Genomic DNA, 18790 nt, shown 5'->3' with positions numbered 1-18790 from the left:
ACCTCTTAGATTGGTAAAAACAAAAAAGCTATAAAGCTGAATCATGCCAACTGTTGGCAAGGATACAAGAATAAACAATGTTCATGCACTGGATACAGTCATCCTAGAAAGCAAGCTAGAAGAACTTAAGGGCTTGCATACTGCATAACTAGGAATTCCATTCCTACGTATATATCCCCCAAAAATTCTTACACAGTTCCTTAAAAGGATATGCACAAGGATGACCACCACAATGGAATTCAATGGAGCCTAGAGGGAACGAATCCACGTGTCCATCAAAGAAAAAGGGTAGAATAACAACACGGCAGACATACAACACGAGAACTGGGCAACATTTAGAAGCTAGAAGCTACTGACGAGAGATACAAATAGATAGCAACATGGATGGATCTTAAAATCATAAAGCTATGTAAAAAAATTATAAGCAGAACAAGATATTTGGGCTATTATTAATAATTTATATCACCAATGAAATAAAAAAAAACTGTATTTCTTCTACTTCTTTGCATTTCTAACAAACCTCTAAAGAAATCTCAGCAATAGCTAAGATCAGTATATTTCCTGTGGAGATTAACCAAAACAAACTTTAAAAGACCAACTTTAAGTTGGTGGTACACAGCAAAATTTTCAACTCCCCAATAACCCTGTATCAGATACTGACAGACAACAGCTTTCCACTACTACGTAAATAAGTCCTAGATGGTCTTAAAAATAGATACACCTGCAATGTTGATCATAGAAATATGAAAAAGAAGAACTTGTACCTTTCAATGTATCCTGTTGGTGTTTCTACCAGACCATCAAGTCTTTCTTGAAGGGCTGCAAGAATCTGAGGATTTTGCATCATCTGAACAGTCAGCTGACGCGCTTTAAAAAAAAGGGGGGGCATCGAAAGAAGGATTTTATGAAAATGTATTACGTTATTTTAATAAGGACAATCCAATCATGAAGTTTCCCTAATCAGCCCTTAAATCACCGGTATGAGTAGAGGTGAGCAGCAGGCTAAAGAAAATTAACTCTAGGAAAACCCAATGTGCAGGAAAAGTTCAGACTCCTAATGACCTCTACTGCACGCCACTTCTCAAGGCCATTGCCACAACTACTATGAACAATTACCCTTTCTCGTCCTACTGTCTTGTGTTTCACCCACCTGGCATTTTGGGAAGCTCAAAGCTTCATCCAGATGCCTATCTACGACTCTTGATAATCCTCTGAAGGCAGACAACACATATCAGAAAACTGCAAATATAGTGACAGTTTCCAGGCTGGGAGAAAGACAGAGTGAGTGACCTGAATATTTGTTTGATGCTTGTATAATGTGCTTGTGTGTATCTGAATAGAGAATGTTATTAGTTGAGGTAGTCAAAGGCTGCAATTAAAGCCAAACACAATTTGGTTATTAATGGCACCTAAAAATTATACTCAATCCAAAGATAAGCTAGATTTATGAAAACAAATTATTTTCCTTCTTCTTTTTCAACAGACATTACACAAATTGCCATTAATTTTTCCAATTATGTTTTTAAAGGTCAATTTACTTCTAATATTAACTTGATTATTGGATGATAATACAGTTCTGATAACCAACATGCCTTTAGAAATATCACTATTGGCCACCAAGGATACAGTCCTGTATCTTTTAAGAAAATGTTGCAAGATGAAAATTGAGGCTAGAGATTCAGTTGTCTTTTCACAATTAACCTCATTCTGGCTTAAAAATGAAAAGCTGAGTCATCTTACCGCAATATTCTTGGCCCATATCTACAGGGCATAACCAAAAGCAGTATAATCCCCTACCGCCATCACCCTTTAAAATTACTTGCTAAAGCAAATTGTGAATGATTTTGTCTACATTTAATAAATCTCTGTTGTTCTTTGGTTGGAATGGCTTTAAAAAACAGACATTTCCTACATATTAAATACTAAACATGTCCAAATAAGTCTAAGCTAGTGTTATTTGTTTAGAAGCACCACCAAAAACAACTCCCACCACCACCTGTAGCATTTCTAAATTCAGATAAACTCCCGGTGAGCTGTTTGACACAACTACGCCACATCACTCCAGGAGTAGGGGGTACACAAAGTGACTTCTGATGGGTTACTACAGCCATATCTTCCTCCCTTACTACCATTCCATCTCCATCTTCCCCTCCTTTCCTCCCTCCCACCTTCTCTCTCACACAAGCACACACACACAAACCATTATTAAACTGGAGGTATGGGCCAGTGGGTAAAGTGGACAAGGATCCAAAAAGAAAATGGTACTATTATTATCCTCTAAAAGACAGCTGCCAGTAAGCACTGGTTCCTAAAGTAATTTAAAATAATACCTTTGATTTTTGTTTCTTCACCAGTTTCTTCTTCTTCTACTTCTTCAACATCATCCAAATCTTGATCAAGTTCAGACTGTTCTTTGCTACAACATCATAGTATCACACCAAGGTTCAAACGTACCAATTACAAAAAAAAAAAAAAAATTACAGAAAAACTTCAATTCATTTTCTAGGTTAATATGCCTCTTTCAAAAATATGAAACAGGAAATCCAAACGGTAATTCAGTTTGCTAACTTCATTTGTAATTAAGTACAAATTGGAAGTATTTAAAATTTCATTTAAAAGCATATGGTCAAAAATAAAGTTTATACTTCAAGCTTTAAAATGTGGTTTGATAGGTTTTGGTTCAGACAATGTGATGTCAGGAAGTCTGTGCTTTCTACCCAGTATCTGTTCATTTCATTCCTTAGTAACAGCAATCTGATTTTATACGGCAATACACCAAGCTAACAAGTCTCCATTTCCCAGCCTACCTTTTTAGCTAGACGTAGCTGTGACTATGTTTTGGCAGTGAGATAAAAAGGGGAAGCAGTGTAGAACTTTGAGGAAGCCACCTTTATAGGACTGTAAACAGCAGGAGGCTTTTTTATCTTGCTCCCTCCCCAGAATAGGAATGTGATGGCTAGAACTCCAGCAGGAATGCCGGATCCTAAGGAATCCTTGAAAATGGAAGTCACTAGCTAAGGATGAAGGCGTTTGAAAAAAACAGAAGGATCCTGGATCCCTGATGGTTGTGGAGTAACCCTATCAGTCGGTACTTACTATCTTTGGGTTTTCCTCTTTTTTTCTTTCTTTACTTCATAGTGGAGATGGGGAAGAAAAATGAAAGTTAAGAAGACCTGAGCCTACTTTATGCTTAGAGCAAAGCCAGAAGGATGGCATCATTGAAAAAGAAGATAAAAAGCAATAAGTTAACATTCTTCCCATTTCATCTTAAAAATCTAGCTTTTGAACATAAGATTACAATCAGCATTAAAAAGAGGAATAAGGATATCTAAATCAATATACAGAACACCACACAATTCCTTGTGTGATTTTACATTTTTAGTATTTGGTCTAAACCAAATTTAGACCAAAGCAAGATTTAGTTGCTTTCATGTCTAGAAACAGCATTTGAAAATTTCATATAGGGATAAACACTATCTAATTTTCACGTAGGGCTAAGTATAAAAAAGGCCAACTGTATTCTGCCAGCAAAATTTATGTTCCTGTCAACTAAGAAAAAAAAAAATCAGCTCTCCCAACAGAAATACAGAATACTTCTGGACTATCTTTGACTTAGTACAAAGGTAAGCATATGTAGAGTTAAGGGCCACTAACTAAAAACATGAAACAGCTCCAGCGTCATTTCATTCAATTATTTATTGAACATCTAAATCTTAATGCTTTAAAGCAGGGGTCCACAAACTAGGTCACATGGGCAAATCCAGCTCACTACTTCTTTTGTAAATAAAGTTCTATTGGAACACAGCCACATTAAGTCCTTTATGCACTGTCTAGGGTAGCTTTCGCACTACAACAGCACAGCTGAGTAGCTGAAACAGCGACCATGCAGTCCCAAATACCTAAAGTATTTAGGATCAGGTCCTTTACAGACAAAGTTTGCTGCTCCTGCTTTAAAGACCAAGAATGCCCTCTTCCTCCCACCCTCCTAGGGCTCACAGCCATGCAAAATTAAATAATGGGGGGAAGGAGGGCGCGGGCAAGGAGTCAACTATCACAACCAATTTATTCTTTTTTCAAATATTAAAACAAAATAAGGTTCCAAGGTTAAGATGGGAGATTGCACATACTCCTCCAATCTTAATCCTTCCAAAACCCCCACTAGAATTCTGACAAAGGAGTTTTCAAACACACACTGAAGGACAAGGAGATAAAAGCAGCAACTTCACTAAGAAGTGAAATCCAAGTTAGCAGTGGGGAAAGCTGAAAACCAGCCCAAACACAGAATCTTAAAAAGGACACTTTCGGAAGCAAGGCTGGGAGATGAAAGTGGATAAAAACAGGAAGTACTAAGCAAAAACTGAGAAGCAGGTTAAATCCTCAGATCTTCTCCTTCATTCTGAAGTATGGCAGTTTCTTCTCTGGAAAGGTTAAACAGAGCTCAGACTAGAGGACCAGAGATACAGTTAGAGTATGAGACACAGGACAACATACATACTAGATATAATGCTGAACGTAGAGACCCCTTCCTAGCCACCTGCTCCCAATTTAGCTCTTGGAACAGCGCAAGTCAGATCTTTACCCCGACCCTCTTCACTGGGGTATCTGACCGGCCCAGGAAAAAATACCTTCTCGACAGTGGGGATTCTCACAACAAATGCCCACCCTGATGACTGCATTAAAATCCTAAATGGACAAGCCCCTCTGCCCAACACTCAAATTTTTCAATCAAGTTTTCTAAAACATTCTTTGTGCACTCCCCCCCCAACGCCCCGCTCTAATCTTAATGAGCAGACAACCAAGTATAACCTCCTATTTGAGGAAAGCTGTTACACTGAGACCAAAACAAAAGAGGAAAAAAAAATTTAAGAGCAAACAGACTACAGAGGGGAAAGAAACATCCAAAGGGGAGATTACAACCAATGAAACAAGAAGATGATGCTATAAAACAGGAACAGGAGCTCTTGAAAATTAAAACAAGAGAAATTTACAAACTCAATACAAGAGTTAAAAGATAGTTTCTTCAGCTGTGCCCAGAAAGAAGCGCAGAGACAAAGATGGAAAATAGGACAAAAGGTAAACAGAAGAACCAGTCTGACATACAACATAACAGGAGCTCCAGAAAGAGAAAACGGAAAGAAGACCATCAACAAAATAAATCAAGAATTCCCCCCAGAACTGAAAGCCACTGAGCTGCCAGACTAAAAGGGTTCACTACCGAATGCCTAACACAAGAGATAAAAGAAGACCTGACAAGGAAAATTTCTCAACTCTGAAGCCAGAGCAGCTTCCAGAAATAGCTATCTATATAGGTATGTTTTTTAAAAAAAGTGCCACATACAAATGATCAAGAATCATAATGACTCAATCTTCAACACAGCAACACTGGAAGCAAGGTGACAACAGAGCAATGCCTTCAAAATTCTGAAGAAAAACGATTCCCAAATTAGAATTCTGTACCCAAACTATCAAGCATAAGGGTAGAAGAGTCAGTCATGCCATATCTCAAAATAATTTACTTCCCTTGTACTCTTCAAAAAGGTACTAAAGAAGCAAAAAAGAAAACATTGGATGCAGCTGGATGCAGCAAAGAGCAAACCCAAGAAAGGAGAAACAAAAGGAAACCCCAGGAAGATAGTAAAATAGATCCATGATGACAACTGTGTAACGAAGGTTAAGCAATTCAGATTGGAGCAGTGTGATTCAGGAGATAATCACTTTGACAGCCATTATCAATAAAATGCCTGCTGCCACTCCTCCATCTTTTTATGCTGAAGACAGCAGGCAAGGGAGGATTAGCCACTTTCTTATATGTACTGTCACACTTAACGACAGGGATATATTCTGAGAAATGCGTCGCTAGGTGATTTCATCATTGTACGAACGTCACTGAGTGTACTTACACAAACCTAGATGGTACAGCCTACTACATACCTAGGATTATACTCAGATTAGTATAATATTATGGGACCACTGTCATAAATGCAGTCTGCCTTGACTGAAATGTTATTATGTGGCATGTCACTGTACTTGAACGTGCTGCCCTTGTGCTACTTTCCCGCCCTCCCACCTCCATGCTCCGCTGTCTACAACAGCTGTAGATAGTCACATCATACCCCTCTCCATCCCCATGTGTTGTTTTAAACTACTCCTGAGTTGGCAGACTACTCTGAAATTACAAGCAACAGACAGTGCAGCTCATCCCATTCTCCCTGACCATATTTCTGCAAGACATCCATCCACACTAGAACTGACAGATGCCAACTTCATCCAGGATGGATGACCCTGCCCATTGCCTTCTCCAAAATAAGCCCTTCTAAAGCCTCAGGAAAGTTGAAGCCAGACTACGACCCACGTAGTCTCTTTTGCTTTTTATTTTCCTGCCTTGGCGCCTATAACTAACAATGGTAATAGTGCTTTTTTCTTTACACAGCTAAGTTTGTGACTATTTCAAAATTAAACACTGATTAAGAATCTGTAGGTGGTAACACTCTAAAGAAAAACAAAGAAATGAATTAGACAAAAGCCAGGATAGGGCTTACACCTCGGGAGAGGTAAGGTGGAGGATGCAATTGAGAAGGGGCACACAGGGCTTCTAACAGTAATGCTCTATTTTTTTAAACTTGTGTACAAGTGCCCTATTATTCTTTAAACTCTACATATACATTTTATACACTTTTTATCTTGTATGTAGGATACATTACAATATAAGCAGTAAAATCTTTGGGAAACACAAATATGGTAAAAATGAATTCTACAAGTATTTATGATTATTGTGCTCAGCACTTTCCTAAGAATAAACACTGACAAATGGTTTACTATATTTATGACAGTGATTATATACACCACATTTTGTCTTAGATACACTGTACCCAACTTTTATAATAGTAGGTACTAAGCATTAGTCATTACCATATATTTTCATAATGAATAATTAGTACTGCTGTTAACTATATCACAGCACAAAGTGATGCCAAATCTCTGAAAAAAGAACCAACTATCTGCCACTTACTTGTCAATGTCTGCCATGTTGTAAGAACTCCAAATATCTATGGAGAGAAACGTCAGTGTTAAAAAAAAAAAAAAAAGCATATGATTTAATTAAAACCAATAAAAACATTTGAAGCCAAAATCCTTTAAATCAATACCACGTTGAAAACTATCCCAAGAAGAAACGTATACTCCCATTAAAAAAGTATCAGTGCTAAGAAGAAAAATCATGGAACACACAGACTTTCATATTAGTCACCAAAGTAACTTTTCAGAGGATACTGCTTTAAAAAAGTAAGTTACTATTAGGCATTTACAATCTATGTGTAAGGACTTTTAGAATCGTAGTGTTAGCAAAGAAAGAGATGTATGCTAGCATCACAGAAAAGGAACAATAGAAAGGGTCTTTACTCAAATTCCTTGAACAACCAAGAATGGCCAATTTTTGATTAAATTTTTAGGCTACTCAGTACCCTCACAAAATAAATCCACTTCATTTTTAATAGTATTAATTCTTATCAAATTCATGTTAAAAAGCCAAAATCTGCCACCTACTGTACTCACTATGCAGCCCTCCTCAGAGGTCTTTTTAAAAAAAGTTTAATAATCTTTGTATCAAATGTCAGCACTTTAAAATATTTAATAAGAGTTATAAAGCTCTGCATCCAATCTATTATCAAGTAAACCTTCCCCATCTTTTCAAATGTACCTCATGTCACATCACTGATCACCACCACGCCCCCATCCAGCCTACCTTGGATATGCTGGCATGGTCAACAATGTAGACAGACTTGAATACTGTTACAATGCAGCAGAGCCAAGTTCTCTCACTGTAAGATTAGTATTGACTTAGAGAATACTGCTTTTAGAAAGCCAAAAGTTACAGGAAAATGTGTTCCATTCAGGCAGTAAAATGGCTGAACACCATAGGTGACGCACAGATTACTAAAAAAACGCTTAAATCAAGCTTAGAATCACAGATTAAGTTTCTATCTTTTAAAAATTAAAACATTATTCTTTAACTCAAAAAATGTTACAAGATGTGATTCCTCATACCAACAGGCTTAACATGCTTATTACTTACGGAGTTAAGAGTTATCGAGTCAGGTGCTAATATTTGGAAGGGTACTGCCTCTGATCCAACATTCATCCTTTAGACAAATTATAAAGGAGAGATTTCTTCCTATTTTTAAGTATCTTTTATTTGCCTTAAATAATTTCTCATTGCATTGATAAATTTCTCTACCGATGCTGAGTAATTGCCCAGCATTAACAAAAATAACACAGCCAAAAATTAAGAAGAAAAACTAATTCAACAAGAAAAATATTGAATCTTATTCACCAAAGAAACGCCAAGGGGGATTCTAATTTATCAAATCAGCAAGGGTTTTCTTTTAACGCAAGGAAAATTGTGGTGAATATGCACTCTTAAATATGGCTAGTATTCCTAAAAACTATTACCCTTCTGGATAGCAACTTGGGCACAGGAGTAGCAAAAGCCTTAAATATGCCCATCTCCAGTCTCATTCACTTATGAGAATCTACGATGAAAAAAATTAAATGAAGAATCTAACGGCCTGTGCTTTTCACGTTCACCTAAAAGGTTGTTCCAAAAGCTTAGTTTTAACAAATCCTATACATCCTTTGGCTCTCAGCTCAAAAGTTTTACTTCTTCAGAGATGCCTTAGTTTGTAGTTGTTAATCAGTCTGATTATCTGACTAAGGTCTGTCTTCCCCAACTGATCAGACACTGATCAGACAAGATTCACCATTACAGGGATTATACTCCCTTTTGCCAACACTGCCACTACATCCTTCAGGGTATGTATACATACATATGTACACACAGATACACACACGAAGTGTATATGTGTATATATACACATATATGTCAGCCTCAATTAATTCTTAATTCAACAAAAATAAAATGAGTATATACAGCAAGGAATATGCATACAATGGAATGCTTTGCAGTCAAAATGAAGCAGATCTCTGAGTTGATATGGAAAGAGCACCAAGGCAGGGGGGTAAAGGATGTATGGCAAAATCCATCTGGATATGAAAATATATATGAATATGCATACTCATATGCACATACTTTCTTATGAATAAAACATTTCTGGAAAAATACACCAGAAACCTACCAGTAGTTACCTATAAGAAAAAAAAGATTGGGAGTAAAGGAGAACTTATATTTCCTTCCACATTACTTGGTTTTCCCATACACAGTTACGTATTTAAGAACATTCTGGAATTTGCTGAGCTGAATATACAGTGTATAGTAAAACCAACAACTATCAAAAATACGAAACAAAAAAATCTCCCGAAACTCCTAAATTCAAATATTTATAACATCTAACGTGTTCACAGAAGAATGTCTACACTGCTACTCTCAGGGTCCACTAAGTGGCATTACATTTAGAATTCAAACTTTCATTATGGGATTCTTTTCATTCTCTATTAAAAAGGATTCAAGACAGAATAGCATGGCATTTACTTCTTCAGAGATGGCCTCTCCAATCTGCCCAACCTGGCTAAATTAGATTTCTTGATTGTACGCACTTTTGTTTTTTAAAGTAGGCCTAATTTTGTAGTCAGATTATTTGGTTTGACACCAGCTTTGCAGCAATCTAGCTCAGGCAAACCAAATCCCAGCTTTATTTCATCATCTACAAAATGTAGGAAAACACTGTTGCCTCACTGGATTGTTCCCATAAGAAGCAAATTCATGTAAAACACTTAACTTGGAGTTGATACCTAGTAAGTACTCAACAAACGTAAGCTATTTTTTCATTTTGTCCATTTTGAATTATCCTTAGCATCAGGTCAGTGTTTCTGCAAAATAATCAGCTCAGATAGTAATTAAGATGTTAAGGCTAGGGGAAACTGAGTAAGGGGCATATGGGAACTCTCCAAACTATCTCTACAACTTTTCTATAAATCTAAAACTACAAATAAGTTTGTTTTTTAAAAAACAAATTCCCACACCCAGATTCTGAACCAACAGGTATGAGGAAGTGGACCCAAAAATCTGCATTCTAAACAAGAAACCCTGCTTCTGAGGCAGGTGGTCTCAGATAATCAGATCACATTGAGAAACACAGGTTTGGGTTAATATCTACACTGATTTTTTTACTTCAGTCAACAACATTAAATAGAATGAATGAGAATTTTATTTATCAGACATGAAATCGTTTTCTAAGAGATCTGAAGAATTTCCATTCTGGTAACGACAAACTAGATTATGCAGACCAATGCTACCAATAAAAAAAATTGAAAGTACAGAATAAAATATTTGTTAAATCTTAAAAGCATGGAAAATGCTAAGATAGTAAGGAATCACTGACCCAAAACTGAAGGCAAAACAAGAAGCAAAAGAATAAGCAGAAGGAAGCCACTTTTGCCCTGAGGGCAACTGCCAATCTCAAATGTGAACTCCTGGGGGGAGAAATCAAAAGCCCTGGAGACATAGCCAGGGTGGAGAATCTTTACAGCAACCGTCCCAAATTAAGCGAGATCACAAAGTCCTATATTTTCAGGGATAACAAACCAGTACTACTTGGAGAAAACTCCAAGATCACCACGTCAGTGTTGCCCCCAAAACCCCAAGCTATGACACAAAGTGGTCTGACAGTGTTCCTAGGTACCCGCATATCCAAACATTAAGTGAAAGGCACCTTCATCCTAGACCTCAAATAATTTATACAAGTAATTTTCAAAAGCAATAGGGGCAAGAGAAAAGAACACAACAGAAACCAGTCTTATAAAGACTTAAATATTGTCAAAAAGACCATAAACAAACTTATAACTACAAACATACACAAAAACAACCATGATCACTAAGTTTGAAAACAGTGTCTGCAGCAGTATTGGCAAGGAACAGTCATCTCTTAAAGGTGATACAGCAAATTTGGCAAATAACTAAATAAAGCTTCTAGAAATAAAAATAACAGAAATTAAATGGGCATGTTTAACAGTAGACTAAACACAGCTGGAGAGAGAATTAGGTGAGTTGGAAACAAGCTTAGAAGAAATCTTCCAAAATATGGCCTAAAGGATTGAAAGTACTGAAGTTAGAAGACATTTTAGGATTCAATAAAGTTTAACAATGATTTAACACAGGTTCTAGGAGTAGAGTAGAGAATGGGCAGAATATTTAAAGAAATTAACAGCTAAAAATCTTCCAGAACTAATGGAAGACAGCCGTACATATCCCAATCAGGATAAATAAAAAAGAAATCCACACTTACATCAGGCAGTGAAAAGGCAAGACACTAAAGACAGAAGTCACTGCAAAAGTAAAGAGAGAAAAGACTTCGATTAACTTCAAAGGCACAAGATTGACAGCCATTTTCTCTTCAATAATATATACCAAAAGACAAGAGAATATGCTGTCATGCTCAATGTGCCGAAAATAACGAGGATCTTAGAATATTATACCCAACCAAAGCATCCTTTTAGAAAGAAGGTAAAATGGATACTTCCAGGCAAAAATACCTCCAGCACTCTAATAAATTCTGTAAGCATGTTGTTCAGGCAGAAGGCAAGTGATCCCAGACAGAGAGTCTAAGATAAAAGAAACGAGGGGCAAAAAGGATATATCTAAATAAATATTTTAAGAGAAATATTACCACTGTGTAGGGTGTTAAAAAATTAAAACTACCACAACATTAAGTCAGTGGTGAGGATAAGGGGGGGACGAAATGGATTAAAATACTCTAAAATTCTTAAGTATACATGTAAGTTCCAAAAGATTAAAAACACAACATACAGGGGCCGGGCCCATGGTCGAGTGGTTAAGTTCGCGTGCTCTGCTTCGGCAGCCCAGGGTTTCATGGTTCAAATCCTGGGCCAAGGACATGGCACGGCTCATCAGGCCACGCTCAGGTGGCATCCCACATGCCACAACTAGAAGGGCTTATAATAGCTAGATGTCCAGACATGTGCTATCAAATAACTTATCATTCCAGTAAACCTGATTCTGAATAAGTTCTCCCTACTTTCAATGAGAAGTAAACAAAGCTAACATTTAAGGAGCCTACTTCTGTAAGGGACTCTTCTAGGCTTTCCTCTATATTTGCAGATAAAATATTAAGCAACCTGCTCAGTTAGCAGATAAGCAGCAAGTGAAACTGGGAATTAAAACCTGACTTCCAACACCATGCCCAGTCCACTATTCCAAAAACTAAGTGCTTTCCCTGTCAGCCTACTGCTACACAGATTATACAGAAAGAACCCAATCATCTTACTGAAGTCGCCTTACAGAAGATGACTATTTCATGGTGAAATAATAAATAAAAAGTACAAATATTTTAAAGCAAGAGTTCAAAGGAACCAGTAATATCCCAAGATTTCCCTGTATCTCAGACCTCATATCTAATTCCAAATGCACTTTAAACAAATCTGTATCAGACACTGTCCTATTAACATTTTTAGTGGTCCAGGGGACCCAGAACTTTATTTGGCTCCAACAAGACCTCCCAGTTAGAATACTTTATTCTCTATGTTCACTTTTTCACTTCAGGGATATCAACAGTCAACACAGAACTGACTTTTGCATTAGAGTCCCAAGCACAACAGACTGCTACTTGAGAATGCTATCTTCTGTCCAAGGGATCTCCGAGTATTATCTGACCCAATAGCAGAGCAACATTACTGGGTCGGACTGTTATTTGGTAAAAATTTACCCAGCATTAACAAACAAAAACAATTTACTCACATGGAATATGTATCTGACATATGTTGGAAGACCTTGTAACCATTAAGTGCTGTACACTTTTCCTGGAAGCACAGTGAAACCCAGGCAAAAGTGCTTGTGAATTCCAAGCTGATGTACAGCCTAACAGTTTAAGTCAAAGGAACTCTAAAACCAAAACAAAATCCTCCTCATAAATCAACGCTACTCAGTTATGTCACCTTGGATAAGTCCTTTAACTGCTCTGTACCTCAGTTTCCTCATTAAAATGTTGATACTACCTGCCTCTAGCAGTAAATGAGTTAAAACTCTGCCTGAATAATCACTTAGTAAGTGCTGTTAATATTATTTACCCCTGTTGTGCTCTTCTGTACCCTCTTTACCTTAGAAAACAACTCAAAGTAATAAGCTCTTCAAAATTACAGCCCCCTTTCCCAATAAAAATCAAAATGTACAAAACTTCTGAACAGGCATCAAGTTATGCAGCAGTAGAAGGCAGAGCCGGTAAGCAGAAGTCTGGAGGCCACATTCTGCGGCAAGCCCACGAATATATCTCCTGGCCTGCGGGCAATGTACTTACCTTACAAGGCTGAGCAAAAGCCACAGCACTCCCCTCGCAAACCCTACTCTGCCCAACAAGGGGAGAACAACTTCAGATGAAGTCAGGAGGAAAAGGGACTCAGTATCACTATTCTCATAGGATCCGTCATGGAAGGAAAGCTGTAAATACTACTCTACTTGCCCCACTTTCTTTTTCTTCTCAGCACTCATCACAGCTCGACATCTTACATTCAGTCCACCAATTTGTCTGTTTGGCTCACGACATGATAAGATACGTCCAAATAGGTGCTAACATATTTACTCAAAGAATCAACTAAGAACACGAGTAATTACAGGTCTGATTAGACTGAAGGATGTGAATAGACCGATCATTAGTTTTCTAAAGTGATCAGGATTCATTCTCTGTAATCTTATCTTTCATTAATATTTCAAACTTACAATCAAGCAAAAAAAATTAACAAAGTAGTATTTTTTCTGACATTTTCATACGTCTAAGTCAAACAGATTCGGCCTCTTTCAGCACCTTATCTTACAAAAGGATTCTACTGAATACATTTTTGGGAGTTTAGAAGCAAATCGGTCACCTACAGACAATATGGGAAAATTGAATAAGTAATAAAATAAGCAATAGCATTTTTAATTAAATTAGTTCAGGTACAAGTATCGGGTTTTTTGTTTTCTCTTTAATTTCTAGAGTGTGAGAACAGTCATGTGCCACATTTAGTAATTTAGTATTAGCTTAATAATTTTCTGTCAATAAGTCCAATATCAAAAACAGGTACTTTGCAACAGACAGAATTTAGAAAGATTTTCAAACTGGTAAGGTGAATTTTTAAAAAATTTTATTTATCAAATTAACTATCACTAACCTGAAAAGATAGATAAAAAGTCAAGGTTTTTACAATGATAGATGTCCAAGTCGACCAACTGAATGTTTAGTTCCATCTATCCTCCAAAGGACCAGTCTCGAGTAAATCACACATTTTAGGTTTGGGCCCCTAATCTGAACTCGGACAACTCTGAACGTGCATAGAGTTCCAGAAGACCACCGTAAACCTCATTTGCCCCCCGTCAGTTTTACAAAGTTATTCTATATATAAAGTTTCTCCCTTATCCAGTCAAAGCTAAGGTGTGTCACTTCCTAAGTAAAGAACTAGTATTAATTAGAGCTGACCAAAAAAAGGACGTGAATTGTGATGTGAAAAGGTATTTCGATGCCACCTATTTTTCAAAAATGGCAAATGTCGTTTCCAAGCGCAGCGCCTCCAGAGCGCCGGGCCGGCGCCAGGGCGAAGGGAGGGCGGAGGGCCGCGGCCCCCGGGCCCCCAGGCCGCCGGCCCGCCCTCCCGGACAAGCGGCCGCGGCCGGGAAGGCCCCGCTGCCGGAGCCCGCGCCCCACGGCCAGAACCATGGGCAGGGCAGCCATCCGTGAGCGAGCAACACAGGTCCTGAAGGATTAAAGGCATCTCGGGCCAAATTCTTTCTCTCCATCTTGGAACCGTCCAGAGGATGGGACTGACTAGGATCAAGCGTCCCCAAAGAAACACTCTGGTCAAGGCAACCATCCCAATTCTGCCCGCACTGGAAGCGCACAAAAAGACCTTTGTCAGCAGCAGCTAACCCAGCGCGGCGGCCGGCTCCCCAAGGCCCGCGCCTCCGCCGGAGGCGGCCAGCGAGGCCGGGCAGAGCCCCCGCTCGTCCCACGGCGGCCCGGCACCAAAGTCGGCCCGCGGCGTCCGCGGCCACGTGTCGAGGGGCCCGCGGGCCCCGGCGCGCCGCCCCTCCCGCCCGCCTGCGGGCCCCGCGCCCCCGCCGTTCTCGCCAGCCCCCGCGGCCTCGCTCAGAGGGCTGTTTGGAGGCAGCGGGGCAGCGCCTCGAGCCGCTCGCTGCGGCGCGGCCGCCTCCTCAGGGCGCCGGGCGTCGCCGCCGTCCGCGCGGAGAGACGGCGGGCCCCGGCCCACAGGCCGCGCCGACCCCGAGTCCCCTCAGCCGTCCCCAGGGAGCGCGCCGGCCCGCCCGGGGCCCTCAGGCTGCGGGCCCGAAAGGCCACGGCCGCTGCGGCTCGGCCCCCGGAGGCCCGGCGGCCCCGCGCTCGGCCCGGCCCTCCCCTCCCCGGCCGCCGGCCGCACCTCGCGCCCCTTCCCTTCAGGCCCCGTCCGTTACCAGCGGCGAGCGCGCAGAGCCAGGCGGCCGGAGCTGCGCAGGCAGTGACTCAGGGCGGCGGCCGGAGAAGCAGGAGGCGGCGCCGCGAGCAGATGGCGCTAAAAAGACCCAAGAGCCCGCCGCTGGCGCTCATATACAATTAGCGTCAGCACGCAGGGACCGCTCCGTGCCCGCCCCTGGCCTCGCCGTCGCCTAGCAACGCGAGCAGGAGGCGGGTCCAGGGAGGGTTGCCTAGCAACAGAACCGTCCTTCTTCCCCGACGACCTCCACATCCTGCGCGCTGCGCTCGGGTTCCCCGGGTTCCCGCCCCCCCCCCCTACGACGCGCCCTGCCGTCTCTTTCTCTCCCCTCTGTTCTGGAAGGGAAATCTCAGCTCCTTCTGCCCCCGGGAAGGGCCCTGACCTGCGCGCCTCGGCCGCGGCCCGCCTCTCCCCCTCGGCATGTTGCGGGCGGGGGCGAGGGCGGGCGCCGCTGCCCAGGGCGGGCCCGCGGCATCCTGACGGCCGCGCTCTTCCGTTCCTGTCCCTGTCCCGGCCTCGTTCCTGCGGCTCCCCGGTCCCCGGTAACCATTTTTTCTGTCCTCGCCCATTTTTTCCCCTTAAGAACAACAGTTCTTTACTCCTGACCGCCTCGGCGGCGTCTTCTACCGGTTTTGCTTCTCCTAACTCAGTGGGTCTCTGGGGCTTCCGCGGATGCCCTTCAAATCTACCCCTTTATCCTTTTATTTGATGTGCTATCCCTCCTTTCCTCGTTAGTTCTTTTGATGGGTGAAAAATGGCATATTTGTGTTTTCTCTGGATGCCTTATAACGAGGACACTCTGTTGTTTCATCCTTCTGAAAATGTAAATCCTTAGGCCTGTGAAACCTCACTTGATGCTGGATTGACTAATAGTAACTCTTAAAACAGTGGTTCTCAAAGTGTGATCCGAGGGCCCCTAGACCCTTTGAATGGAGAGGTGAAAAGTATCTCCATAATAATAACGAAAACGTTAATTGGCCTTTTGCACTCTCTCTCTCACAAGTTGTGCAATGGAGTTTTCCAGGGCTACATGACATGTGATATGGAAACATTGAAAACAAGCAAATATCAGAATACAGTCATCAGCTGTTAAACCAGACATTGAAAAGATTTGCAAGATGGTAAAACAATGCCACTCAACGCAGTTTTTTTGTTTGTTATACTTTTCATATAAAAGTACTCTTATGTTAACATTTAATTGGTGTATTGTTTTTAAATGAAACAGTAACTACTCTTGAAATTTCTTAATTTTAATTTCTAATATAAATATCAGTATCTATAATGCACATAAAAGTTCTTTGGTGTCCTCAATTTTAACCTTATAAAGAGGTCCTAAGACCAAAAGTTTTGAGAACCTAGTGTTGCATTCCTTGAAACTTCAAACTGCCTGGAGTCATCTGTTGTAATCCTCACGCTTAGCAACTCGCTCTATTCCGTTTTAGAGAGACTGTCTTTTTCCTTGGCACTTCCCAACCTCGTTGATATTAGTTGCCTTTCCCACTCTATGCTACAGGTACCTCAGTTTACCTATTCATTATGGTTCTTCATATTTGACTCTTGTTTTTCTCAACCTTCTTTCTTCATGTATGTCCTACTCAACAATGATGTAAGGCTAACAAGGATTATAGTAACATCAGTAATGGCTCCTCATGAAGAATCCACAATGTATAAACTAGGTGGACCAGTGCCCAATATATACATAAACTTGGCACTAATTTCAGTGGAACCCTCAAAAGTATTGCATTCTAATCAAAGCTATGCACAGTGCAACCTAATTAGCATATTAAAATGAACTGCATAACTTTCACCTCCTTTCCATAAACCTTTGTGGTGGTAGAATTTAAGAGACCAAATTGAGAAGTTAGCCTTTGTGAGGACTTTTATCCCACTCCAGGGAGCCTCACCAATTTCAGGCACTGACACTTCACACCCATCCCCATATTTAAGGGCTTATCATGACCAGTTTATATTCCCTCTTTCCCCTTTTCTCGAGCCTCCTCTTCCTTCCTCCAGCTTCCTCCTCCCCTTCTTTCAATGTATCCAGTCAATCTAAGAAACAAAACACCTCGGGGGGCCAGCCCGGTGGTGCAGCGGTTAAGTTCCCACGTTTCGATTCTCCACGGCCTGGGGTTTGCCGGTTCGGATCCTGGGTGCGGACGTGGCACCACTTGGCACACCATGCTGTGGTAGGCGTCCCACATATAAAAGTAGAGGAAGATGGGCACGATGTTAGCTCAGGGCCAGGCTTCCTCAGCAAAAAGAGGAGGACTGGCAGTAGTTAGCTCAGGGCTAATCTTCCTCAAAAAAAAAAAAAAAAGAAACAAAACACTAATAAATTACTGATAATGCAGGCCTTTTAATGTGATCTTTTGAACCACAGTTTGTCAATCTAAACCTCTACCTTTTAAGTTCAGGGAAGGCCTATCATTTATGCATTCATTCAACAAATATTTGTATGTCTGGAACGGCTTGAGACACTGGAAATACAGCATTGAGGAAGAAGGATAAGATTTTTGATTTTATTGAACTTATGTTCTAGTGAGGTGGGGCAAGTGATAGACAAGTAATGAAATAATTTTAGATATTAGTAAGTGAAAGAGCTGTGAAGAAAATAAAATAAGACAAAGGGGTAGAAGGTGACTGACCTGAAGATACCAGTGAGCTTTTCACACGGACCCCCTTAGATCCCAAATCACACCATGTAGTAACTCATCTAATTTAATTACAATAAATGGTGGCTCTGATCACTGATCTTGGACCCTGCTAAACTTTCAGTAAAGTTGCCTTTTCCTTCAGGCCCTGTTATTTGTGTTGGTAGATTTTTATAGCACTATAGCCCTAGTGGTTCAGAAATGTGGCTTTCGAATCGAGCAGCCCAAGTTCCATCATAACTTTGTTATGAAATTTTAAACAACGTTTAAGTTGCCTAACACTGTACCTGACATATAGTAAACACGCAATAAAATCTAAACAATATAAATCTCTTCATGAGGTTTTGTTTATTTAAAGGTTGAGGGAACTCCCCTGAAGTCTCCTAATAGCATCTGACACTATTTTTGAGAAATATTTTATCAAAAGCTCTCTTATCAGAGGTCAGCCCCATGGCCTAGTGGTTAAGTTCAGCATGCTCCACTTCAGCACCCTGGGTTTGGTTACTGTGCACAGACCCACGCAGCTTGTCAGTGGCCATGTTGTGGCAGCAACCCACATACACAATAGAGGAAGATTGGCGCAGATGTTAGCTCAGGGCAAATCTTCCTCAGCAAAAAAAAAGCTATCATAAATTTAAAACATGTTTTCCTGAGCTGAAAGAATCTACACTGACTACCACAAAAGGAATATCTTCCACATTTCTAAATACTGG

The 18790-nt window shown here is 40.5% G+C and overlaps 1 protein-coding gene across 15 annotated transcripts in view; it reads right to left on the bottom strand.

Moving 5' to 3' along the window:
- Positions 1 to 15814, bottom strand: part of NAP1L1 (nucleosome assembly protein 1 like 1) — a 30509-nt gene extending 14695 nt beyond the window's left edge. For 5 of the 15 annotated variants that reach the window (XR_011502705.1, XR_011502706.1, XM_044747778.2 and 2 more), the window contains exons 1-4: positions 15407 to 15763; positions 7010 to 7046; positions 2331 to 2416; positions 765 to 867 (exon numbers count right to left, since the gene is read on the bottom strand). Coding sequence is in view for 10 of the 15 variants with exons in the window: in XM_044747778.2 (XP_044603713.1) it covers positions 765 to 867; positions 2331 to 2416; positions 7010 to 7026 (206 nt within the window). In the remaining 5 variants the exon portion in view is untranslated. Of the gene's footprint in view, positions 1 to 764; positions 868 to 2330; positions 2417 to 7009; positions 7047 to 11237; positions 11278 to 15406 lie in introns of all 15 variants that reach the window. The other 10 variants (XR_011502707.1, XM_044747791.2, XM_070507303.1 and 7 more) reach the window with 6 other exon arrangements.
- Positions 15815 to 18790: the final 2976 nt, after the last annotated feature.

This window comes from Equus asinus, chromosome 4 (assembly GCF_041296235.1).
Source record: "Equus asinus isolate D_3611 breed Donkey chromosome 4, EquAss-T2T_v2, whole genome shotgun sequence".
Classification (NCBI taxonomy): domain Eukaryota; kingdom Metazoa; phylum Chordata; class Mammalia; order Perissodactyla; family Equidae; genus Equus; species Equus asinus.
Note: the sequence above shows the minus strand (reverse complement) of the source record. Positions and strands in the feature narration are given on the sequence as shown.